General features: G+C 32.1%; 2 protein-coding genes across 4 annotated transcripts; one reads left to right on the top strand and one right to left on the bottom strand.

Annotated features, from left to right (window-relative positions):
* The first annotated feature begins 1,707 nt into the window (after window positions 1-1,707).
* Window positions 1,708-9,825, top strand: LOC129285799 (transcription factor TCP2-like). 3 transcript variants are annotated; one of them, XR_008587304.1, is made up of 6 exons: window positions 1,708-2,027; window positions 2,594-2,718; window positions 3,017-4,869; window positions 5,025-9,275; window positions 9,424-9,471; window positions 9,582-9,825. XR_008587304.1 is itself a non-coding variant. In XM_054921693.1 (4 exons), the coding sequence occupies exon 3, from the start codon at window positions 3,363-3,365 to the stop codon at window positions 4,821-4,823; it is 1,461 nt and encodes a 486-aa protein (XP_054777668.1). In that variant the 5' UTR covers window positions 1,710-2,027; window positions 2,594-2,718; window positions 3,017-3,362; the 3' UTR covers window positions 4,824-4,869; window positions 9,582-9,825. The 3 variants fall into 3 exon arrangements, 1 of the variants encoding a protein (XP_054777668.1); XR_008587303.1 differs by lacking the exon at window positions 5,025-9,275; XM_054921693.1 differs by lacking the exons at window positions 5,025-9,275; window positions 9,424-9,471 and having other exon boundaries at window positions 1,710-2,027.
* Window positions 9,826-13,043: 3,218 nt separating this feature from the next.
* Window positions 13,044-15,574, bottom strand: LOC129284960 (F-box protein At5g46170-like). Its single transcript, XM_054920484.1, has 2 exons — window positions 14,032-15,574; window positions 13,044-13,521 (listed from the first exon to the last, which is right to left on the bottom strand). The coding sequence occupies exon 1, from the start codon at window positions 15,216-15,218 to the stop codon at window positions 14,052-14,054; it is 1,167 nt and encodes a 388-aa protein (XP_054776459.1). The 5' UTR covers window positions 15,219-15,574; the 3' UTR covers window positions 13,044-13,521; window positions 14,032-14,051.
* Window positions 15,575-27,169: the final 11,595 nt, after the last annotated feature.

Here is a 27,169-nt window from a genome sequence, read left to right as displayed (position 1 = left end):
ATTTGTTCCATAAGAAAATACATGTCCCTATTCCTTGTAACACAATTGTCGCTTTGATGTATTAGGCTCGGGCTTAGATCTCTCACTCCAAAAAGGAAAAAAAAAGAAAGAAAGAAAAGAAAAGACATATCAAACCTAAATGAAAACTGATAGTTAAATAATATGGTTTAGATTATATAAATGCTGATGCAAAGCCAACAAATAAACGTTAATCGGGCAAGCTATGAAAAGAATAGGATGTGAAGACAAATACAAATAGCCATAAGTCCTGGAATTTTGAATAATGACAAAGATTATCCATAACAGTAATAAAAAAAATAATAATAAATAATTTATATACAGTAGTAAATTACGCTCGTTGGAAAAAGGTAAATTACATTGATGTTCACTAAAATTTTGTTAACTTACGCGTGAATGTTCTTCTTTGAAAATTCGTTTTACATCCTCTATAAATGTTATCTTTATGAAAACATTATTGTTAATATACCAACTTTTTCTTTGATAATATTTCTTTCAATGTTATAGTTATTGAAGTTGTTTTACTGTCAAATGAACTCAACCATGGCCACTCAGTTTAAGCTAAAATCAATTTTTTTTTTCTATTTATAAGATCCATCAACCCGGTGGAGTCAATTAAAAAACTTCATGTCATTCAAATAAAGTTATGGGCTGAACTATTGTGAATAAATAAAATAAAAATAAAATGGTGCTTAGATTTTTTGTGTAATTAGTCTCATGACTGTGACTTTGTGGATATCTTAGAAAAAAAAAGAAGAAGAAGAAGAGTAGAAGTGAATGATACCTAATATTAAATAGATAGAATCACATTTAAGAACCACTCACGAAATTATTTATAGGCAAGAACAATATGAAATAGATTATTGTTAAAATGAGTAATATAATTTGTTTTTTTTTCAAATGGACTTGTTATTAGTCCTTATCTATAATAATTTTTTTGAGTGTACTTGAATGTGATTCTTCCTATTAAATATTTGTATATGGAAAAAGTTGATGGATTTCTTTCATTGTTTTTATGGCAAAAATTTAACATTTTGAGAAGATAGAAAATAAATTGAGTTATTTTCTTTAATTTGCTGATCTCAACGATATTATCTGATTCTGAAAATAAAATATTGGTTGCCATTTTTGTAAGATGGCAAAGCAGCAGCTAATATTGCGACCAGCTTATTAAAAATCAAGCGATCAAGAATGAGTGATTTTAATTATTGTGAAATTTCTTTTTGCCTGTGTGAGAACGATTTTATTGTGAATCTGGGTACGGAAATTAAATTTTATAGAAAAGATGCTTACTCTACTGTAAAAATTTGTTTCGTCATTGAATTGGTTAAATTTACCCATTTTAAAAAAAACCGCAGTCCCAATCATAAATTAAATATTTCATTGACTTGATGAAGATATTAATTCAATATTTTTCCAACAACGAATTTAATTCGATTTTTTTATTAAAGCAATTAACGTTTTGGGCTTGTCTTACATCGAGTAAAAAAGATTTTTATGGGAACCAGACTCAGTTTCAATCAAGTCAATGTTCTTGCATTTCCAGAACTTTAATTAACCCAAAATTTTTAGTTAAGCTGGCAGGATTTTTAGTACTATGATAAGTTAGTAAGTGAAGGGGTAAGACAGTAAAATAGAGAAAAGGAAGGGCCAGATGTAAAGATGTGGCCAGGCGCATAAAATCTGGAACGGCGCTGTGTCTTTCTTCCTTTTCCCGATAAGCCCTGGAGACTTTTGTAATGCAAATGCAAATGGATTTTGATTCAGAAACCCACCTTCAAAAAATCAACAATCCACCCACCATCTTCTCCTTCTTCCTCCTTCCTCCTCACCTTAATTCATAATCCTTTCTCACCCAATTCTCTTTCGTCCTCGCTCCTCACTGCTTTTTCCTTCCATTCTCTCCATAAACCCTAGAAAATAGAAACTGTTTTTCTCTCTCTCTCTCTTCCCCTCTCCCTCCTTCTACTACTGCATTTTTCGTGTGCCAAGGGATCAGCAAAAACACTGTAAGTGTCAATCTCAACTCTTAATTCAGTTAACTAACTCCACAGATATATATTGCTTCAGTTTGCGTTATATAGTTTTATGGAAGATTTGAGCTCTTGTTTACGCTCTAGGCTGAAGAGTGACAGCTAGAGATAGAAGGAGAGAGGCTAAACAAGCTCCATTTTTTTTTTCTCTGGATTATCCGAAGGTTGAGAAGCAAACGAGGCCATTTGGGAAATCAAGAAAAAAAAATGTCATTTTTATTTTTATTTTTTTTATCTCCTTACCTTGAAGCTACTTCAATAACTTATTGATTTCTTCGTGTTTAGTTCCATTTTTGGCTCTCCGATTTTCATTTGAGCCCGTACGAGTTTTGGTCTGATCTGAAAATGTAATTTCTTTCAATGAGCTCAAGTTATTCGCAGGATTTTCTTGTCTTTGCTTCGTTGATAAATCTCTAGGTACACACAGACAGATCTGAGAGTTACGGGCTCTGCCCCATCATAATCCTTCAAATTAAAGCAAGAAAGCTGAATGTTGGTTTATTATTTCTAATGAGATGCAATACCTCTCTGCTATTTTTAAGGAGGGTGAAAGAAAGCTTCATAAATGCAATAGTAGCTTAAAAGGGTTGGTCCGGATGGGCGAGACCTTCTGCAAGTTTTGATCTTTTTGGTTGATATCAACAAATCAGAACGGCCCAGATCGAAGGTACGTCCTAAAAGCTAGTGGTCAGTTTTCATCTTTAAGCATTTCGATCTACCTTTTCTTTAATAATCTACGCTTAGGCTTTCGTTTTTGAAGTACTGAGCTAAATTAATGCCACTGTCTGATCTTGTCTGTTTTGTAATAACCAACAAGAGAGTCTGAGAATGTGCACTTAGTTACTACCATATACGTATTACACTATTACTTAAGCATATGATTTTTTTTTTTGTTTTTCTGAAAATATTTTGTTTATTTATTTATTTTTTGTGGTTGAAAATTGAAATGCTTTTGGTTTTTGCAGGAGCTGCTGCGTCTCTGAGATCTACTCAGGCTTTGCTTTTGAAAGCGTTCTCTGCAACTGCAAAAAAGCTTGAACGAGGGCCTCTCCTTCCTGACTTGGACTGTGATATATCGGAGCGTAAAAAAAAAAAAGGCCTTTTTATCCCTACAAACCCAGACTAGTCTGAATTATCACCATCAATGCAAAGGACACACCAACCCCACCTGCACTCTCCTTCCTTCTCTCTCTAAAACTTCTCTCTCACTCTCTAACCCCTCTGTGCCTCTTCTAAAGTGTGAGTTTAATAACAGACAAGGAAGGAGGGTTTCTTCTATAGCTTGAGCCGCGCAAAAGGCATGATTGTGGTATGGAGGAGGATGGGATTCAAGCACAAGCGTGTAAATTCCCGAGAATTGAAAATGGAAGTGCGAGAAACAATTCCTCCAACAAGATAGGTTCCAATATTAATGAAGAAAATGGTGACCTCAGAAAAAGAAGTGGAGGAGGTAGTGATGGAAGCAGCAACCGATTCCACAGTTGGCAACACCACTCGTCTAGAATCGTTAGGGTTTCTCGTGCCTCCGGCGGGAAGGATCGGCACAGCAAGGTCATGACTTCCAAGGGTTTAAGAGACCGAAGGGTTCGGCTCTCTGTCACCACGGCGATCCAATTCTACGACCTTCAAGATCGTCTGGGTTACGATCAGCCCAGTAAAGCCGTGGAATGGCTAATCAAAGCAGCGTCTGATGCAATTTCTGAGCTCCCTTCTCTGAACAATACGTTCCCGGAGACGCCGAAGCAACCCAGCGATGAGAAGAGAGGAGGTGAGAAATGTATCGATTCAGCTGATGCAGACGGAGATGGTGAAGCTGGTTTCCATCAGCAACAGAATCAAAATAATCAAAGTCAGAATCTTTCCTTGTCGAAGTCTGCTTGTAGCAGCACGTCGGAGACGAGCAAGGGCTCCGGCTTGTCCCTCTCGAGGACAGAGATTCGAGTCAAGGCCCGCGAGAGGGCGAGGGAGAGAGCGGCGAAGGAGAAGGAGAAAGAGAATGATGAATCTTGCAATATTGCTCATCCTCAGAATAATAATGTCATCTCAATGGCTCAAACTTCTTTCACTGAGCTTCTCACCGGTGGGATAAACACTAGAGTTCCCGCCACTACTACTAGCCCCACCGGCTCCGCTCAACAGAATCATCATCGGAGTGACGAGGCTGATCTGTTCAACAAAGGAGCTAGGCATCAATGGAGTATAGCGCCCATGGACTACTTCGGCGCGGAGCTTCTGGGAGGTTCGTCTTCTTCAAGAACCCAGCATCATCAATCTTCCGGGTTTTCAGGGCAGATCCAACAGGGGAACAATCTTGTTCAGGCAATGTCGCTTGCACCTTTCGGAGTCCAAAGTGAAAACCACTCAGATCAGCTTCAGCATTTCTCGTTCATTCCCGACCATCTAATGCCGACAGTGGTCACGTCGTCGCAGACCCCCAGCGGAGGGGGCGGTGGAGGTAGTGGCGCCGGCAGCGAGTACAATCTTAACTTCACAATCTCTTCTTCTAATTCCGGCGGCCTTGCTGGTTTCAACAATAGTAGGGGGACCCTTCAGTCCAATTCTCCGTCTCTTCTGCCTCATCATCTTCAGAGGTTCTCACCTTTAGACGGATCGTCCAACTTTCCTTTCTTCATCGGAGCCGCCGCCGCTCCGGCCATGGAGAATCACAACAACAACCACCACCAGTTCTCGCCCGAATTAGATGGCCGCTTGCAACTCTGCTACGGCGACGGAAGCCGGCATTCAGACCAGAAGGGGAAGGGGAAGAACTGACTTCCGATCGACCACACCCCATTTCTCGCGATCCATCGTCTTCCCGGTAAGACAAAATTAATTTTTTTTTTTAATTATATGTCCACCGTGTTTGTGTCTTTTCAATCTGTGTTCCTTCACACGTACATTCAAAATAAGTCCGCATATTAGATATTATAATGATAATTCTACTGTTGTTCCATAACAGTTAACTTTGACCAGGCTTGACCAAAACATGAATAAATAGGGTGGGTGTGTACGTTGAACATGGTCTGGTTGACTGGCTCTTCCTAGATGCCATATGGTAGCGTAGCTTTTGCAGGGGTGAAGGGGCTGAGGCTGCTTTGTTGGTAACAATAAACAATGTTGGTGTGGTTTTGTTGTATCTGTGGAGATTGTCGTGTGGATCATGGGACGATTGATTGATTTCATGCGAGGGATAGGGGAGAGTAGGACGTAGTAGGTCATGTGAGTCTGAGGAATGGCGGATTTGGAGGTGACAGGGTTTGCGCAGAGAGGAAAGTAAGGGGAGTGCGAAGAAATAGGAATAGCGTTTTGGTTTTGCAATCCCAATTCGTTTTCCTCACTCCCAAGTCTGCTCCCACATTACTCTGCTCGGCGCACTGTCTGCTTCTGCATGCTCACTAGTCACTAGCATATGGGCCTTGTTTTTAGTGCTAGATTTTACTGCTTCATTGCTATTTCTTTTTACCTTTTTTTTCAAAGTCAGGGCCTTTCCCCCAAAAATTTAAATATAAATACTTATTATTATTTCCGCAAGAAATTTGTGTTTATTTTAGGAAAAAAGGAAAGATGTTTGGATCATTTTAACATCTACAGGAATTTTATTTACTTAATTTTTATATATTTAAGGAATACTGTATAATTTATAAAAATAGATGGGATGTCTATTATAATTGTGATTTTCTCAAAATTCCAGAGGGAATGCATATACTTTATTCAAAATGGAAATTCATTATATTCTCTCGTGGTAAGGGGTAGATTAAGGTGTAAGAAGAGGTCCAGGATTTAACTCTTCATGTATTTTAAAAAAAGAAATTAATTACTCCGTCTGCTTAGAATTATAAGGATTTTTTAGTTAATTTACACTTCTCATTAGCTAGTTAATGCCATTTAAAATTACATATTTTTTTATATTTATCTTTATTCAATAGGTTATCTCATTTAGAAAACTTTATAAATATAATTACACCCCTAATTAAAGATATTTTAAAAAAAGGTTATATTAATTAATTCTTAAAATACCTTATATTTTTTAACATGTTACCTTAGAAAAGAGTATGTTATGTTATAAATATGTGTAAACATGACACATTTTACTTAAAGAATATCTTAGCTATACCAGTTTAATTGGAAGCCTTGAGTTTGAACTTGAAAGGGTTTTGAGCATACTCGATCTGGATTAGTCAGCGCTTTAGCTTGGGACACTTTATTGTATTATAATTATAATATTTTGGCCAAATATTTTATTATAATTATTGTATTATATAAAGTTAAAAGATACTTTTAGAGAGGAGATTTGGCATTTTAAAATATAAGATATTTTAAAAAGATTAAGACTTATTTTAATATTACCGTCTCTCTCTCTATTTAACTTCCATCCCTATTTCTTTTCAATATATTAAATTAAGAATATTTTTAAAAGTTTATATTTTTATTTTAAAAAAGTAAAATTTTTAAATGTATTTAATTTAAGTTTATTATATGTAAAATGTTGTCAAAAAGTATTTTATAATTTGGGAGAGAGGGAATATATTAGAATGCAGTTGTTGGGATTGGTTTAGAATTGAGAATTATAGTAAAAAGGGGAGCTTTCTCATAAGGAGTAGGCTGACTTCTCAACCAGGTTAGGTCATACTCAGGAGGGAAATTTAAAAAAAATCCGAGTTTTAAGGAAATTAGTGTAGGCTTAACTGTAATGCACTTGGTAATTACATATAGTACATAGGACCAGTATTATCTTTTTCATCGCTTCTCTCAAGAACCACAACTTCTCGTAACTAATGATTAATATACACTACTTTAATACTGACCCAACCCAACACATGTCCCATTTTTCAAATTTAGTAAAAATAAATTACAACTAGTAATAAACAAGGCAGAAAATTTGCTGGTTTATTGTCAGCTGATCCTTCTGCAAATGTTATGGGTTGTGGTCTATGCCTAGGTTTAAGCCATTTTATCTTGTGTAACTCAAGATCTCAACTATATGATCTTTCGAGTAAACGAATCTTTCCGTGATTTGTTGGAACCTGGTGTATTATTATTATTATTATTATTATTATTATTATTATTAATGTTTTTAAACTTATGATTAGTGATATAGTTAACTGGAAATATTGTAAATGATATGATAATCATGCAAGGAAAATTCACAATGTAAAAAAGCAGATATGTAATGAATATACTTTATTATCACTACAAGGAAACGTTGAAAATATTATAAATAAATATTGAATGCAGCAGTAACGACATAATTACCCAAAAAGTCATTATTTAACAACCGCCAATACATTTAAATATTTCAATTTGGCATTTTTGTTTGATTTTTCTAATAATTTTTGAATTATTGAATATGTGTGTGTGTGTAAATTTAATTGAAACACAAATAATGATTTCACTTTAAAAAAAAATTGTTTGTTAAAAGTCGATATCCAGTTATGATTCATATAGCTTTAGCCTTTACGTTTAGGTTAGGTAATGTACCGTGCATGAATTGAGCTTGAGGAAATTGGCTTGAGCCTTTCTTTTGCAAAAGATGGCTTGAATGATGTTATCATGATTTTAATCCTGTATTATATACACACAAACAAAATAATGTTAGCATTTAAGGTCCCTCACTCTCTAAGAGCACTTGAACTTAACATTCCCTCTTGTTAGTTGTAAAAATAACTGAAGTGAACTTTCCATTGATGTTATTGTTAATCTTTGGAAATATAGTTTGTCTTTTGATGATTAACTTGGACATCCTTATACTTGCATTCATGTTGAACATGTTATATAAATGTTCTTTACTTGTTTACTTCGAGAGTGGATTTGACCCAATAAATTTATTGAGTTTGATTCCCAAGTAACTCAAATAGCATATTGATCAACAATGCACTATAAATAGAAAGAACACATTCATATTGATAGTGGCCTCAATGACTGTGAATGTCTTAGATGCGTGTTAGATGCATACTCGCTCTTGTTTACAATATAAAGTATTGATAACTAGTTCATGGTACTACTAAAAAGAGTTAGTTAAAACTTTAATGTTTTAAAATATTGTACACTTTTTTAATTATACCTCTTTAAATACTCTATATAAATGCCTTAATAATGATAATTCAAGTTCTGATAGACCATTTTTTTAATGAAATAATCAATAAAAATATCCTATATTATGGTACGGAGAGGGTATATATATATATATATATATTGGGTTTAGATGGATAAGTAGTGTTGGAATTTGGATGAAAAACAAAAAACTAAAGAATAGGTTATTTTGTAGAAGGCTGAAATTTTAAGAGGGTCACTGGTCAACTTTGAAAGTTGAGAGAGTAAATTACACAATCTATCAAGATGGGGAGTGCTGTTTTTATCTTGTCATGAGAGTTCAAAAAAAAAAAAAGATTGCCAGCTTAACAGATGCCGTGATGATTCAACTCAATTGGAATCGAGAGAGCAAAAGACTACTAATTGGAATTGAAATGACAAAACAAAGTGATATAAATAAACCTTGTGTTCTTGGGAGAGCCATAGCGTATTCCTAATATTGGTGAGGTTATAGATGCTCTGGCCTATGAACTCTACATTAGAATCTCACAGATTCGTGTCATGTAAGAGTCACGAAACTGACCTTGATGCAAAAAGATTTTAAGCTTATGAAAAATACTAAAAAATTTTCAATGTTTTGAACTCATTGTCTAGTACAAAAATTTAGTTGTTGGAACTCTAGGATTCATAAGGATTAGGGCAGACTTAAAGGTTTAAAAAGCACTTCTAAATATACTCATAAATTACCGTTCTTTTTCATTAGGAGCAAGATTTGAACCCACGCCCTTATAGAATATGAGATCAGTCCTTAGCTTGTGTGGACCAGTATTCATTGGCACTTGATGAGCTTCCTTTGGTCACTCATAAGCTGTCGAGTAAGTAGCTCCAAATTCAGCTGGTAATTGAGCTTCTTGAAGCCTGAAATTCTTAATATGATGGTTAACTATATCTGAAATCAGTTCATGATTTTCATTAAAGCGTTCTATTTGTTCAAATCTTTTCATTCTCAGTCCCTATCTGAAGTTTAAGCTAGTGTCTTCAAATGTACAGTGAGCTAAGATGCTTGTCTACATGAACAGGAGTTGCTATTAGAATTTGAATGTGCTTTTATTTAAGAAAGCTGTTAGGCTGCATCCATGGCTTCTTCCGCCCCTTGATGGCTGATTGAGATTGCTTCTTTTAGATTCTGTTGAAGTTAGTTCTAAACTTTATTTTCCTTCCCATCTTAAAGCATGAAACTACTTACATTTTTACCAAATTTCTGCAGCAATATAGTAGATGAAATTTCTCTTTCTCTAACATATTGAAGTATAAGATTCTGATTTTACAACGCTATCTGTAGTACCCACCTTGTCATGGTTTGCCCTATGTTGGTACTGAACAGGCCTTGGTGCGTCCATTTTTTGTTTACCCCACTCTCATGTCTTTATATAATGTTGAAGTAAACGTAGTTATAGGCTGTCGATATTGAACATTTCTGTGATATTTTTGGACATATAGGACCAAAAGCTAGAGCACTAGATGCAAGCTATGGCCCACGGTTTGTCTTTGCTGCTGCTACATCGGATGGTACAATGTTGTCACCGGGTGTTGGTATTCATGTGTTGATCAATTTGAAGTATCATTCACTTAAGTTCAGTATTTGGATACATATATATATATATATAATTATCTATATTAATTAATCTATGCGTGTTGCATATCCCTGTTTCTGGAGAAATGTAAAAGAAGCTTGAAGTTATTATTTTTGGCTTTCTCCAATGATTTTGAAATTGTCCATACGACCATACCACTGGTTGAGATCAGAATATGTGAATGAAATAATGAATCAGTCCCTAAAAGAAGCTAAAACCTGTGATTTTAACGCTACCCTGTCCATTATAAGGCCAAGACCTGAAATTGAAGTTGTAGGATTATCTTGTCCCTTATCAAGAATATTCTAATCATGAATGAGGGCTTTAGACATGTCAATATGTTACAAAAATTGTTACAATAATGTAGTATTGAAAATTAGCTCAGCCCAACTAATTAAACTAACAAGCCATTGGACTAGTACATTGGTTCAATAAAATGTTTTGTTTATATGAAATTTGATCATGTTTCGATCATAATTGACTATTAGTTTTGAACAAGTACTTTACAAAATGCATTTTTAATTGTAAAATTGTTATTCTTATACCTATTTATTTAATAACTTTTATTGTATATTTCTTGCTTTATTTTTAAAAAAGTAATTAGTATAGCATATCTCAATTAAAATAGAAGAACAATGATTTAATATTGCACTTGGCTTACCTATTGGTACTGTTCTTATAACCTAGATATCACTTGTAATTACTATCATAATGTGTAGTTATGATTAATGTAATTCAATAATTAATTTTAAATGATTTATGTACTTGTATTGTTTTGATTTTAAACTTAATAAATTATATATTTTAAAATTTTAATAAATGTTATTTTCTAAATCTTTCTTCAATGTTGTCTGATTTATATGAATATTGGACAGGGGTCTCCTGATTTTGTTCTGTCCTATGAACATCCCTATTTCAGATGAGAGAAAAAATTAGCATGTGGAATGTTTGAAAGGAACAAATAATAATAACAATAATTAAAGACTAATATTTTAAATTAGTTTTATGATCTTTCTCATATTCGTACCTGTCTTGGCATGTAAATTATTGGTTTATCCTTCTCAACTTATCCTGTAACATTCCGCAACTTGGATGCATTAGTCTAAAAGCTTTCTTGAAAGGGACCCTATTTGGCTCTTGGTTTGGATGTATCATCGCCATAACATGAATAATTCATAACATGGAATTTTTTTTAGTTTTTTTTAACAATTATAATGTCAGTATGTCAAATTTTTTTTTATATGTAGCTATATTTAGTGTGTTTTTTATAAGACTATAAGTATCCTCCATTAACAATGAAGATTAATCTTCTCAAGGTACAAAAGGTAAAGTTTACACAAATTTAGTTTACTTCGTGTTTTTATTTATGTGTGAGAATTGGGGCCGCATTGTTAGATTTATTTTTTTTTTATATCTTTTATCAATGGTAAAAGACTAATTTCTTTTGAAATAGTGACATAATAATCAAACTTCCGTGATATATAAAAATAAAAAGAAAGATTGTTTTAAGAAATGTAGGGGCACGAAACATTGCATTTGCATACCAGTGCCACATAATAAATGCATAACATATATAGATAGACACAGTATACCATAAGGTCACATTCATGAATTTGCTTGGCTGGACGAATGAAAAATACTAGACATATGATTGACCAAAAAGTTGGGTCCATCACGGTTATTATTTATAATAAATCTAAACTATTTAAATTTATTTTCAGTCATCCCTTTTTAAACAAAAAAACCTTTGAAACTTGTAATTTGGTTGGAAAAATAGCTCCAACAGCAAAAGATGATCTTGAAAAAATTACATTCAAGTAGCACATAAGGGAATGAATTATTATAAAGTTCAGTGATAATTGAACTATGGAGATGCAAAATATGATTTTGAAAAAATTATATTCAAATTTTACATAAAGAAATTAATTATTATAAAATTTTAAGTAGTAATTAAGTAGTAATTAATTTTTTTTATGTGAGATATGAATATAATTTTTTCAAAGATCTTTTCCTTGTTCATTGACCAAACATGGACGTGATCCAGCTAAGCCTGTTGGATTCTGTTCAGAATGGAAAGCTATTTCGTCTGTGTTGAAAATGACTTCATCAAACTTTCTAACGATTTCAACCTCTGTTTTCAATTGCTTAAATCACCTACTAATACTATATACTTGTTCCACGTTTTATCCTAATCCTATTTTGAAAGAGACGATACTTCACCTCTAACTCCAAGTCTCCCAACTTCCCTATAAACATCGCTTTTTCTTTCTTATATGACTATAAGATTGTGTCAAATCAAATCCGAGCTTTGTTAAGCTCAATTAAAATATTTTTCTCAAACGTGTTTTTTACATTTACATGAATTCAAACATAAGACCTTATACTTAAACAATTATAGTTCACACTCTATTAAGACCAACACCTATTGGTCACTATTTTAATTCCTGGGGCATAAAAATTTATTCAGCATTTTAAATGCCCATGGCTGGCTTCTTACCCAAATCATATATTCCTAAAGTTAAAAAACATATGGCATTTTTTTGAGATAAAATGTCAAAAAATACAAGACATTTTGGATCCTTCAAGATACAATTGATGATATTTTTTTTAAAAAAAAATTCCTAATTAAGGGGTATAATTAATAAGGTTTTGTGAGTGAAATACTCTATTAAATAACAATAAACATAAAAAGAGTATGCAATTTTAAAAACAATTAACTAACTTATTGAGAATATAATTAAATTCAAAGTACCTTAAGAGTACCTTCCACCATGAATGGGTCGCTTTTCCCCCAAATAAAAGAGATAAATAAACTAAGGTGCTGAGAATTCTACGCAACTGTCTCTATCATTACACTACAAATTACTTGGATAAATATATGAGGCATTAGGGGCAACTACAAATGCAGAGCTTCTCTTAAAGCCCCTCACCTACGCCTTGGGACCACCCTAACCAAAATAAAGGCTACCAAGCTGGCACTTTGCACCCATGTAATCAGCAACCAGATTCATCAGAGTTGACAATTCATATGCTTTATATTAAATAATAAAATAAGTCAATTCCAACGGCCTCTTGACAACTAAAGCAGGATCACAATGCTGTTTATTGGGTTTAAAAATTAAAGATTATGGAGGCTATCAATCTGAAGCAGAATCAAGCTGCTTGACAACTTGGGTTTGAATCTCCTCGGGTAAAACCAAGGGATTAAAATAATATATGCACAAAGCCATTAGGGGAGAAACAAACCCTTCATATCATCCCATGGCTGAGAGCATCCCTGAACATAAAAAGAAAAGGGAATCTAAATGCAGATAAATGGACCATGGAATTCAATACAACTTCATCTGCTTTTTTACATCTATTTATATGCTCGAAACCTGAGCAAGTTCTTTTGACCAGTACAGATAAAGAAAATTGCATTGCTCCTTTAACTTCAGATGTATATTTCACAAAAGGATACCAAGCCAAAAAAACCTAGAATATTCACAGATGGATAACTGGAAGAGTAAATGACTACAAGCTCAAAGCTTTCACAAGATCATCATCTAGATGCAGGTGTGCCAGAACTCTTACAGGTATTGCCTCTAAAAACAACCAGCAAATGCATTTAGTCATCAGTTCAGATAAACATAGGCGAATGACACTGACACCAACCCCTTTAAAAGCCATTCAACTATAGGATGCACTTTCAGAGGTAGAAAAGAGTTCTGATCAAGCAAGGGACCTGCTTCCACTCCACTCCACTCCATGGATGCTGAACTTTTAATTCCTTCAGTCATGAACTTTCAAGTTCCCCTATTCATTCACTGAAAATAAAATCCATGTCTAAACAAGTAAATAAGAGTGGTAAAACTTCCTTTAACAAATAATAAATAAAAGAACGAAAGTAGAGTAATGCCAAATCAAAAATCCCAATATGTAAATAAGGAGATAATGAGTTTATCAGAATCAAATGATGACATTTTCCCAGGCAAATCTGTTTATGTTTCTTCATTATCCCACTTCTAAAGCAATAAAAAAAAAAAGATATTAAACTAGTCTATCACTCTCTAGAAATTAACAAACAATTGACGTGATAAAAAAGTGAGATCTCCAATATCATTAACTCTATTATGGAATCAAGAAACTATATCTACACCTAGCAGAACCCTTTGACAAAGACGCCTTTCAAGCATGGGGTTATGGCAGAGTCAAATAGCAAGTGAAAAACACTCACAAATCTCTTGAACCGGCATGTCTTTAGCAGTTTAGCTAGATATTATAAACGTTGAATTGGAAACACACAACTTGCACAGTGAGTGCCGAATAAAATATACCTTCTATCCTATTACTCGCATTAGAAGGAGTTCATCTCAAGACAGTAGGTCCTCCTCTTCACCAGCATCCTCACGGCAGTCCCATAAGGCTCTTCAAATGCCGTTGAAACCCAGGACAAATCAGACATTTCCTTCTTCCCCATGGCGGATTGCTCACTTGGCCTAATTGCAACAAGGGTTGCGCCCTTCAAAACAACCCCATTTGGCAATTCTGTGTGGGGTGCATACCAAAGCCTCATGCTGAGGGCAGGCACAAGAGTCCTCTTTGATGCTGAAGAAGCTGAAAGAGGCTTCACCCTCAGCTCCTCCAGCTGATCCCTATTCATATATAACACACCCTGCCCATCAGCATCTGTCAAAACTAAATTGTCTAATGTTCTATGCTCTGAAATGATTGGCTGCAACAAGTAGTGCCTTGCAGAAGCAGCAATCAAAGAGCTGATTGTCCAAACAACTCTAAGTTTCAGACCCCCGTTAGTGTAAAACGAATCAGGTATGCTTCCATTGTCATCACCACCATAGTTGCCACCTGAGGCATCAGAATTCTCATCCTGAGAATTCAAAGACTTTCTTGGGTGAATGACCGAAGAAGCGCCTAAGATTACACAATTATCCAAAGTTGACCCGAAATCAGCTCTCCATTTTAAGAAAACCCCATCATCTATTCCTAATTCCCCACTGGGAAGCTCGATTCGAAGAAGCCGAATCTCATTGAAGTTCTTCAAAACTTGAGTAGGTGAGTGATGGGTTACACCGCCTTGCTCGCCTTCCACGTCTTCACTCCCAACGGCAAGCGAGGACGACGAAGACGAAGAACCTGTACTCAAAGAAGCCCTTCTGGGACCTAACAATTGACCCAGAGCTTGAAGGGGCTTCACAATTCCTCCGAACACTAACCGAAACAGATTAGAGAAGGGGCCACGAGATTTGTCTGACGAAGCCGCAGAAGACGAAGAATCGTCGTCGGATATAACACAGTCCACACGAACGACGACGTTTTCAACCTCGGGCACTAGAGAGTGGAATCGACGGGAAACAGCACAACACCGACCAAGAGCCTTGACATCGCCGATCCTGTTGAAGACCAGGAGAAGCAGAGAGTCTGGGAGGCGATCGAAATGATCAATTTCGACCACATCGGGTTCCGGGTAGATTCTGCAGGTTAGATCTGGACGAAGGGAGGACATTGCAGAGAATAAAATTATAGATTGTTCAAAAGAGAAATTGGGAAGTAAGGCCGAGATCAAGCTCAGAAATTTCGATGCGTATTTGAAGTAAGAGGGTTGGAAGCAGATCTACATGGTACGAAATTGACGCAGGGAGAGATCACGAAAGAGAGAAGAAAATCAGAATGTGAAGAGATGGAGAAGATAGAGAGAAAGAGCGGAAGGGTAGAGGAAAATGAGCAGACAGGGGCGAAGAAAGGAAGAATGGGAATGGTGGAGATTGTGGTAGAGCCACGGTTTGTCCTTTAGAGAGAGATTGCCATGGCCCGCGTCCTTGCGGGGAAAAAGATGCGTCCGTGGTGCATTTGCGTCTCTGTTTTCAGCGAACCAATTTGCTTTTTCCTCTTCTTTATTCCTTTTCTCGTGAGTTTCTGATTAATGAATATTTAGTATTTATTTTGTGGCCAAAAACTATTTATTTACTACTCTCCTGTTCACTTCGGTGGCACTGAATTTATTACCCAACAACTCTTTGTATGAGGGAAAAAAATTATCTATTCGTGTTTCTAGTTTTATCATATTTTGTTCTTAATTTCTATACTTTTTTTTAATATTTTTATTCTTTCTAATCTTATAATTTAACATTGTTAGATCTAAAATAAAAATATTACCCAATTTTATTAAAATTATAAAACTTAAAAATATTAAAAAAATTATAAAAACTAAAATAAAATTTAATGAAATTATATGAGTCAATAACTATGTTTTACCTTTATATTATACTCCTTCATTCTAGGATATTAATTGGTTTTTATTATATGTGATATTAATTATATTTTTTAATATTATTTTAATTTAAGCTCATTAATTGCGGGAAAAAATGTAATATAAATTTAAAACTTTTCATTCAAATAGGACTAAAATCAAAAGTTTATTTAAATTTTAGATATAGTTAATATAACTCAATCACATTTTCTTAATTACAGTGAAGTAATTAGAGGTGTCTTGTGATAGGAAAGCTTTATTAGGGTAATTATAACAACATAATATTTTCAGACACAAAACTAACTTTTTTTTTTTTTAATATGCGTCTTTAGCCTCTTTTCTAAGGTTCAGCATTTGGCTCGAGTATTGTTAAGCTGGAATAATTTTTATCATATGTTTTATTCTTCATTTACAAGATTAAAAATCATAGTCTCATTTAGGAGGCACCGAGCAGCCCACTTAACCCAACCTTAGTGGTTTATTACGTTTTTCATTAATTTTTTGATACAATTATTTAATATCCCATGTTATTATGTCATATTGAGTTTTGTCCAATCTAATTAGAAGCAATTCTTTACAAATATTTCCCCCTCAATATTCAGATCATTGAGAAATAAGATCCTTCTTTTACCTGGCCTAAGCGTAACCATCATTTCTGAGCTTTTTTTTTTTAAATAATAAAATAAAACACGGTAACTAATATATGGTCTTCACTTTTATAACTCAATGTTATTTAATTAGTTTTCTTAAAAAAATATTTTATTATTTAGACAAGTAGTTATGGATTGAATTCCACCTCTTATATATATATATATATATAACAAACCTTGGTTTAAATGTTTACCCAAGAGAAGCCTAGACCGCTTTAACATTTTAAACTTTTAATATGAAAACTATTTGCTAATTAATAATAGATTAGTAAATTAATGAACTAATTAAATTAACAGTGTTTTAGATGGTAAATTGACATGTTGAGCTAATTAATGATAGATTAGTAAATTAATGAACTAATTAAATTAACAGTGTTTTAGATGGTAAATTGACATGTTAAGCTAATTAATGATAGATTAGTAAATTAATGAACTAATTAAATTAACAGTGTTTTAGACGGTAAATTGACATGTTGAGTTGTTAGGAAATTGTTTGAACAAGATTAAGTGGAAGAATTGCGATTCAGAATGAAGCATGTGAACTATAGTGAAAATTTTTTTACTATGCCATGTATTGCAACATATTTATAATGAGTCCTGACGCATGAGCCAAAATTTTGACCTTTAATATATGGTTAGCTTGTGATTTTTAGAGAAAATGGAAGGAAAAATAGAGAGCATGAAGGAGAAAGAATTAAGCTCTATTACAGTAAGAATTTTGACCACTTGAGAGCTAGTTTAGGCTTGTTACTTGCTAAATAAGTTTTGTACCTTCCTACTCTCCTATTCTATCTTAATTTCTCTTAGTTTAGGATATAAAGAAATTAAATTGGGAAGTTTTTAAGAGTTGTTTTCTTACCTTTTAGTTATAAAAAGATTTTTGAAAGTTAAAATAAGATTTTTGACTAATTTGGTGATTAATAGTTGAGTTTTAATGTTATAAGCTTAATCTAACCTAAGTTAAGAAGTTTAAAAGTATGGAAAATATTTATGGATTGTGTGGAGTCTAATAGATGTTGTGGAAGGGTTATGGAAGGTGATTAGGTATTTAATTAAAGTTAATTTAGTTTAATTGTGTTAATAATGCTTATAGTTAATTTGTAATGGACATACAGTGCTTAATTGTGTAGATTTACATGCCTTATGAGTTATTCTGAGCAAGTGTTAAAGAAGGAAGCGAAAGTACCACGGGCAACCTTTCTAGAAATAGAAGAATTAAAGTAATTGAATAATTCATATTATCTATTAGCTAGTTTAATTATTTATAAGTAAAATTTTGTAATATAATATATAATTTGATATAATGGCATGTTTTGAAACTTACATGATATTGAATTAGAGGATTTGATTTATAAAATTGAATTTACTAAAAAAAGTTAGTTTTTAAAAGCTAATATGATAAATGTGAACTAGAGGCTTATATGATAAATGTGAACTAGTGTGTGTGCGTGTGGGGGGTGATATATGATTGTGTATTATATGAAAAGACATAATCATGATAAAGGGTGAGAGTTCATTCTAGGTGGAGTATTGTGTCCATATAGCATTGTGATATATGATCCTTGGTGCCTGAAAGGGGTATGGTGTTTGATAATTTCTCTTCTTAGTGCTTGAATAGGTGCGGTGTTGGAGACTTTACTCCTCAGCATCTATGTAATGTGGTATTAGAGTAATGACATCCTGATTGTGCGTGTGATAAGGGGAATCTATAGCTCGAAAGTGAGACAGAATACTTTTGGTTGGGTAGTTTTATCATGGAAGGTGAGTTTGGATCTATTTATATAGAATTAGTCCAGTGAAACCTATGAATTCAATTGGGGCATATATGGAGGTTCAGATAGATGAGATGATCAAGCATGTAAATATGAATATGTGTGTGTGTGTATATTTAGTAATAATTATGCTTTATTTAATTGTTTATAGTTTTACTTATTAATAGATAGCTTTGGATTATTTTGGTTATTAGGAAATTTATCTCACCCTATGATTACTATTTTACAGGTTCTTATACTAGTGAGAGCAAAGGAAAAGACCTGGGCCAGAAGTAGTAGATTTGCTACCTAACCCTTTCGAGTGCGTAATGAATTTGTTTAGTTATAAATATAAATGTTTATAAGTTGTTATAGGAATACATACATGTATTTTTGTTGCACTTGTTCGAGCATGTATAAGCAACTTAACCCTAGGATGAAAAATGTGTGAAGTGATGGTTGAGATATTAGTATAAGTGTATAATTGTGTATTTAATGACTTTGTGATGTGTGAAATTTAGCCCATAAATGTATATGTGTGCAATTATGTAAATGGCCTATTTTGTAGTGGAAAGGGGCAGTGCATTAGCCAAAATTTAATTGTAATTGTGTTTTTTATATAGATGTTCAATTAGGTGGTAAATGTCCCATTTTTTAAAGTTTAGCATTTGATTTAGAATGCTTGGGTGTGAGAAAATGACAAAAAATGATTATTTTTGCATTCGATTGTTCAAATTTTAAAACAAATATCAGATTAAGGTGAAACTGGTGTCATTAGTTAGATTGTAAAATAAAATATATATAAATATTTGAATCACTCCAATCAAATATCATATATGAAAATAGAATGTGCCAAAATTTCATGTTAGACAAATTATCATGACAACACAATATGTTATGTGCACCATGGTGCATGGTAAACACATCACGGCATATGGTATAGAGGTTTGATTTTGTTCTTTAGACCACATGCCACAACATATGATCCATTTTAAGTAAAAATAACTATTTTGCCCCTATTTCCTATCGTATGATATTTATACGTTCATAAATGCTTATGTTGTTCATAAATACATATGATTTAATGTTTTAACTTTTTTCCAAATTTTTTTAGAATCTCAACCATTTTAAAAGAATTATTTTTTATTTTTTCAATATTTGTGATTTGCAATAGTTTAGGAGTTGAGGACTTCTAATTACTATTACTTTTATTATGTGTAATATGGTTTGATAATGTTAGAGCGGACATTACACTATCAACAAGATGCACTCGTTATGTTTTGTGAAAAAAAAAGCTCATTTAATAATATAATTTACCAATAATATGTTATGAAGGATGACATTTAGTCTTAAATTTTACTAAAGATGTGATCTTGGGAGGTCATTTTAATTCTTTTTTTCTTCATCTTTAAACACACACACACACACACACGTATGTATGTATCAACTCTAGTTTAAAATGTTTTACTACTATAAAAAAAATAAATGATAGTTATTTTAGCTCATAAATTACGGTTAATAACAATCATTTATGTGGCTAACATTTAAAGTCCTCCAATAAATGATGATTATATAACCGTCATTCAAAATATATTTTTTTTAAGTGTAGATGCTAGTAAGGAAAAGAATGAATATTGCATAAAACATTTACTCATCATTTATTTTGACTATCAGTGATGGGTTTTTTTACCCATCATATGTTATCAAATAAATGATGATTATTTAAATAATCTTCATTTATTATATGATTTTTTTAAATACTGGGGTGTAATAAGAACTCAAAATACCAGCAGACAGCCATTTCAATATTTACATATTTGAATATCAATAGAATTTTATTGTATTCAATTGAAAAATTAATCAAACATCTCTTATGCTAATCTATCAAGTAAACAAATGCAATTGTCTAAAGTAAACTGGCTATTAAAACTATAAACATTCTAACTACTTTTTCTAGGTAGTTCTATTAATCATGTTTGTGTAAGGTACATACTTGGAATATATATTGACACAATTCTTTAATTACCTTATTTATTTTCACATTCTCGAATTCTTTAATATAAGAATCATCAATATATTACAATATATAAATGATTCAGCATAAATTACTATTAATACATTAAATTTATTTGCAATTAAAAAATAAATATTGTTGGCATATCATTTCGAAAATTATGCTTTCGTTATGGATAATAATGTCATTCACTAACCTCATTATGTAGCAGCCACAATTCAAGTTATTTTTAATTTGTCTTAGGCACTATAAATTAAAGAACTAATGAACATGTATTAATGCATTATATTTCAATTCAATAATGATTCTAATTATTTTTATTATATTATAAGTGTAAGCCGTATCAAAATTTGTAAACGCCTTAAAATTGATTATTCAAAAAATTCATTCAAAATATATAAAAAAATGCAATCATCATGAATATTCATTTTTATCACTCATTTTCATCATAATAATTATCCTAAAGCTACCCATACCATCCATTAGCATTTTTAGTCAGTAAATCATTAAACATTATCAATTTTCGACACCCCAAAATTTAAAAATAAGGAACAAGTGAGCACAAAATCAAACAAGTAAAATCAACTAATAAAACAACCCACAACATTGAATAAATCATACCCACAACCACATAACTAATGGATATTGAAAGAACAGGGAGAAAATGAAAAAAAAAAAAAAACACACACACACCCCCCCTTGAACCAAGAAGGATTGAAACCTAAAGAGAATGAAAACAATATGGTGAATGACGGCATAGGCAGCGACAAGTTCATGATGGAAGACTTACAGTGGCCAACAACAATAATGAAGGAAATTTGTGAGAGTTTCTTTAATTTCATGTGCAAGTGAAGAAGAGGAAAGGAGGGGAAGACGATCACGCGTGCAATCGAAAAATGAATCTAAACAAAGTATTAAAAAGGAAATATAAGATAGTTTTTTAAATGACCATCATTTAATCTTTAATATATAACAGGTGTTTCAAATACCTAACATATATTTGAAAAGATTTTAAATAACAGGTATTTGAAAGGTTATACGATGAGTGTTTCAAAACATACATCATTAAAACCTTCACGATAAATGAATAGTGTTTGAAACACCCATTATTTATTATTTAAATTTTTTTAATTTTTTAATAAGTTGAATTTGAAACTTTATATGATGGGTTTTTAAAATACTTATTATTTATTTGAAAATAATTAATGATGATTTTTTAAAAAATTATCATTTATTTCTTTACCACCACCCTTCTCTCTTATATATGACATATTTTTTTATTGTCATTTTATATTTAAATTTTTGTAGTAGTGTTTGCTCTTTATTCTCGATACTTGAAGAAGATTTATATTCCTTTATAAGTGGAATGACATTTTCGCATCTCATTAAAAAAAAAAGCCCCCTCAATTTATGATAAGTAGCGATCACTAAGCACATAGTAGTGGCAATTGTAGTCTTATTGGGGAATATATTATCAAGGACGATATTTGAGCAATGTTTATAGTAGTGGCAGTTGTAGTCCTATTGGTGAATATATTATCAAGGTCGATATTTGAGCAATGTTTTAAGACTCGGGCGATCGGACCGTCACTTGGAGAAAAAAAACAGTTTGGTTCAACCATTTGGTCCATTTTGACAGTTGATCTAGGTTGGCTTGCTTTAACTTGAATGGTTCTTGAAAACCTAGAATCTAGAGTGATCGAACTGTTTTGACCCGTTTTTCAATATATATGTATATAAATATTATTTTTATTTAATTATTATATTACTAGTTCAACCACCGGTCTAATAAATTGAACTATGAAATCTGTGACCCACTAATATTTTCAGTTTATTGTTTGGTTCAATTTTTAAAACATTGCATTTGAGTCTTAATCTTTGCTAAAGATAAAATCTTGGGAGGCCATTTTAATTCTTTTTTTCTCATCTGTCATTAAAAAAATTAATCTTTAATTATCTTGTTGCTAGAATCATGAATCTTCTTTGGATAGTGCCTTTGAATCTTTTTTATTTTTTTATTGTTAAGCTGTGCAAGACATGCTTTAGATACGTAATGATGAGCTGGCTCTGTATCATGCTTGATTCGAAACTAATTGCTTTCCAAGTGCACCCTGTTAACAAATCCTTTTTATTTTACTTAATTATTTCTGGTCGTGTTTCCCAACAACAAATGATTTTTTAAAAAAATATATTTAATTAAGCGAATAGTTTGGGTATAAATTTTTGGCCAAGGATCTTATCATCCTCAAGAATATCCTCTTTTCATCTCACCCATTCCTTGTCACGGAACTCCAAAACGCTAACGATAATATTTTTTAAAAAATGTTTATAGTTAAAATCTTAATTAAAATATTAAATATAAAGACATCAAATATTTTCTCTAATTATACATAGAATTGAAAATTATATTTTTATCATGCTTTAATGAAAAAAAAAATCTGTTCATTTAAGTACATCTAGTTTATAGTTAAATGTGCAATATGAAAGTTGTGTGCCTTGGTTATTGTATTCTATAAAATCAGACTGATAGATTGGAATGATTGAAAATGAAAACATGAGTTGGCTATTATAATTGAAAAAGTAAATTGACAGATAAATTAATTCAGAAACAAAAGGGAAATAAATAAATAATTGCGGGGAAGATGGAGACCAAATCATGGGTCATTGGCCACGAAGTTCGCTGTGTCTCATCAAGCCGTTCATATAATAATACAAAATATATAGTTTACGCTTCAATTTGGAATTTTTTTTTTTTCCATTTAATCTTTCAAATATTACAAATTGCTTACTTTGTTTACAGTCTAGCATCAAACTTAACAAGATATGATTAAATATTGGATGGAAATGAAATATTGAAAAAAAAAAGCACAAATGTTTATACTAATTTTAAAATAAAACTTAAATAAATTGAAGTATATTATATGGAGCTATATGAAATACTGAGGTCAAAAAAGGAGCCATATAGAATGCATAATTTGTATCCCAAATAATGTGCACGTGAAATTGTGATAATTGGGGTTTAGATCCAACAAATCACTAATTCACGGTGTGGCCTGCATGTGTGCAGCATTTAATGGCACATGATTTTAATTTTCATCAAATTAGATTATAATATTCAAAACTAAAATGAGATTATAATATTCAGATCAAAATAAGATTATAAAATAAATATATATCCGTACTGGAAACTAACTAAACGAAGTACATACCCAAAAGTAGCATGCACTGAAATTTCAAAAACAAAAATAGTTTTTTTGACCAACTAAAACAAAAATGTAGTTTAGGCAGAACAGAAAGTCTCAAAAATGTTGCTGCAGATCATTTGGCGAAACAAGCCCTTGATGCGTGGCCTGGATTGCACATTCTTAGCTTTCCCATGGAGAGTCTTAGACGTTGCATGGATAGCACTTGTACTGTAAATGAGTCTAGAGTTTAGGCTCATCTATTTCTTATCAAAAAAAAAAGAAAGTCTCAAAAATAATAAATAGGTTGAGAGAGAGAGAGAGAGAGAGAGAGAGAGGCAGCTGGATTGAAAAAGCCTTCCAACTCCTAGAGAGCCAGTATTTCAAACATGAAGGCAACCCGGCAAAAAAATAAAATAAAATAGTGCCACCACAAGGATTAGCCTTTTGAAACTTCGTTTAAAGTTTTAAAAAAACATAATCAATTATATTAATAATCTCCATACAAAACTCAATTACTTGTCTTTTGATAATGATAGGACTTCTTGCAAGATGAATCTCTCCTAAATTTGGTTATGCTAGACTTGATACTGATAGCTTAGTCAATCTTAATAAAGTTACTCCTTATAAAAATTTCATGTGACAATAAAAGAAATTGGTTAAAAAACTTAAATACATTGGCTATTATCATAGCATCATTGCTGATCATTTGGATATTCTTGAAGACATCAACTTATGTTAGAAGCGTGATTTTTCTAAAGTCAATATTTACTTTAACTCTCTTAAAACTCTCATGCTCATTCAAAGCAATCTTGCCGCAAATCATTTCATAATTGATACTATTGAAAAGATTAAAAATCTTGTCCTGAGAGATTGAATGATTATTTTATGTGTTTAAAAAATTTAATAAATATATGAACTGGCTTGCTCATCAAACTTCAAATAACAACCTCGACATTAAGATTTTTTAGATCCATTTTATAAGTGCAGAAACTATATGATTTCTAACATGACATGGACATTTGTCTTTGCATTGTTCGCTTTAGCCTTTTATTTAAAAGAAGTTAAAAAAGTTATATGTTAATGATTAACTACATGTACAAAGAGACTAACTATCATGCTATTTTTTTTTTTTTAAAGCTAGAATAGCTCAATAATTGAAAGAATTTTTGCATCTTTAATCAACCACCATTTAGTATTGATGAGGTAGATTCTGAAAAAAGATAACTAGTAGATTCCTTGTTTGTTTTGTCCATGATTATGATGAGTTAATGATGGGATTTCAATGCAATAGATACGATACTTTGTCTTTGTCGTTAACAAATTTTTCTGCTAGTAGCATAGACTAATTTCTCTCACGGTTAAAAGAATATATGTAGGTTAACTTTCAAATTTTAAAGTTGAAAATCGAATTCCAAGCACTTGTGTCACCGTTTAGCCAATGCAAATTGAGAAATATACTCCCTCCGTTTTAAAATATAAAACAGTTTTAATCGAATCTCACCCCCAATAAAATATTTACCTACTTTTTAACTAATCATATCTTTTCATATTTACCCGTATTAAACACTCTATAATAAATATAAAGTCATTATCAATAGAGGCACTTCAAAAAAAAATAATAATTACACCTCAAAAGACTAAAAATACCTTATATTTTTAATAGAGGGAGTATATACTACTTTAAAAACAAGATTGAGTTAAAATTTGTGACTTTAAAAAAAAGTATTCACAGTAATATAAATATAAATTAATAGTAATAGATAGATGTCAAATGGCTTTAAAAGAATTTATATAAAAAGCAGGAGAAATTACGTGAAATTTAAATTAACTAAGGAGCATATAATTCACCACCAAAACTATCATATTATCAACCATCATTACCTTACAATTAGGTGCGGGTGTTGATTTGATCGGACAAGCTGGCCGTCCTATCCAGTGGTTCAGTCATGCTGGTAAATAAAATTAGAAGTTGTTTCTTTATTTTAACTAAAGCTTTTTGTCCCAAGTACAATGTTTACAAAGAAATTACAAAATAAAAAAGGATGAAACAAGTATTTATTTTCTAGAAATAAACAAAAAGATAAAACCTATTTTGCAAGTAATTAAAAGATAAATAGATTAAGCATTAGCTTGCTGCATATTGATTTTTTTTTTTTTTGGGTAAAACAAACAGTGCATTGATAGTAAAAAACTATTTGAAATGGCAATAAATTTTACCTTTTATTTTCTTTAAAATTACTAAATGTTTGGCACAAGTAAAAATATTTTTAAAACATAATGAAATAAGTATATTTCTCCTTTTCTTTTCATAAATCATTCTTTTGTATCTATCAAATATTGCATTAGTTTTTTTTTTTTTTCCAAGTTACATGAGATTACATTTGGAAGATTTCACATTATTAAATTAAAGGTTGAAACCTCTAGCTTCGCATAACTATAACATAAGATTCCCCCACAGACAAAAACAGAGGGTGAAACAATCACAAATTTTGAGATGATGAAAGAGTTAATAATTAAAAACCTGAAAAACTGAACACTATCACAATCGTATTGAATTGTACCATAAACAGAGTAGGTGAGAAATTGACGTATAAAGAGGATAAAGATAGCTGGAAAATTTAGATGTAGCATTGAATACAAATTTATGACGAGAAGCTGCCATTCCTCTTTTAAGAGAGGAGACGACAAGATGAGACACCAAAACAATAATAGTAACGATACAAACTGCAATAAACAGGGATCTTCAGAAAACATTTCAAATGTGATTGGATGATCAATCATTGTCTCTGCGTATTTCCAGAAAGAACCAGACATCAGGTCCAATGCATTTCTTAACTCTAAAGTAATACTTTCGGTCAAGCTTTCATGGATTATCCAGTGCTTGAACGCCAGAATTTGACTATCTATCATATGAAAACCTAGATGACATGTTCAATCAAAATACCAGAATCTGTTTCTCAATGGTACATAACAGTAGTACATATTTACACGACAAAGTGCACAAACCCAGAGTTGCAGCATAAGAAAGAGTCATGTGACTCTGAAACTGCCACCTGTGTGTTGACTGATGCTATAATAAAATCCCTGATATGAGAAACTGTTTGATCATAAATCGTTCACAACACAGGGTGCCAGACATTCCAAGTAAATGGCCCCTATCCAAGTGGCCTTCTTTCATTCAATAAAATGAAATATACAAAATTTCTTGTGTTTCAAACATGAGAAACAACATTAGCTAATGCATTAACAAAAAGTTGACTGCATGTAAGGCTACCAGAGGGCAAATAGAAGGGGCTCAAACCCAAACATACCGATAATCAACATTTACATCTACATCTACAACTACAACTACTTGTGCTACTTAATGCGCAAACTAAACATTGGTAACTAACAAGTTGATTTGTGACATCCAAGTTTCAGTATTGCTTCTATACCACCAATGAACCATCTTCCTTCCTCACAGAAGTACCAGGAAATCCCTCAAGAAAAACCAAACTCGCTAATTTTGACATCATTACTGATAAGAGTAGTGACTAAACAAACCAGAGAATACACGGAAAGAATGGATATATACAGAATCAAGTATGGGAGAGTGAGTCAACAGAAA

The sequence above is a fragment of the Prosopis cineraria genome, unplaced genomic scaffold (assembly GCF_029017545.1).
Source record: "Prosopis cineraria cultivar Desert tree isolate PC_DT_omini unplaced genomic scaffold, ASM2901754v1 PC11, whole genome shotgun sequence".
Lineage (NCBI taxonomy): Eukaryota > Viridiplantae > Streptophyta > Magnoliopsida > Fabales > Fabaceae > Prosopis > Prosopis cineraria.
The sequence above is the reverse complement of the archived record's forward strand: the minus strand, read 5'-3'. Positions and strand labels throughout refer to the sequence as shown.

What these genes read in the sequence shown, in the direction of transcription:
- LOC129285799 (XM_054921693.1), top strand. Translation starts at nt 3,363, where the DNA reads ATGGAGGAGGATGGGATTCAAGCACAAGCGTGTAAATTCCCGAGAATT.
- LOC129284960 (XM_054920484.1), bottom strand. Translation starts at nt 15,218, where the DNA reads ATGTCCTCCCTTCGTCCAGATCTAACCTGCAGAATCTACCCGGAACCC.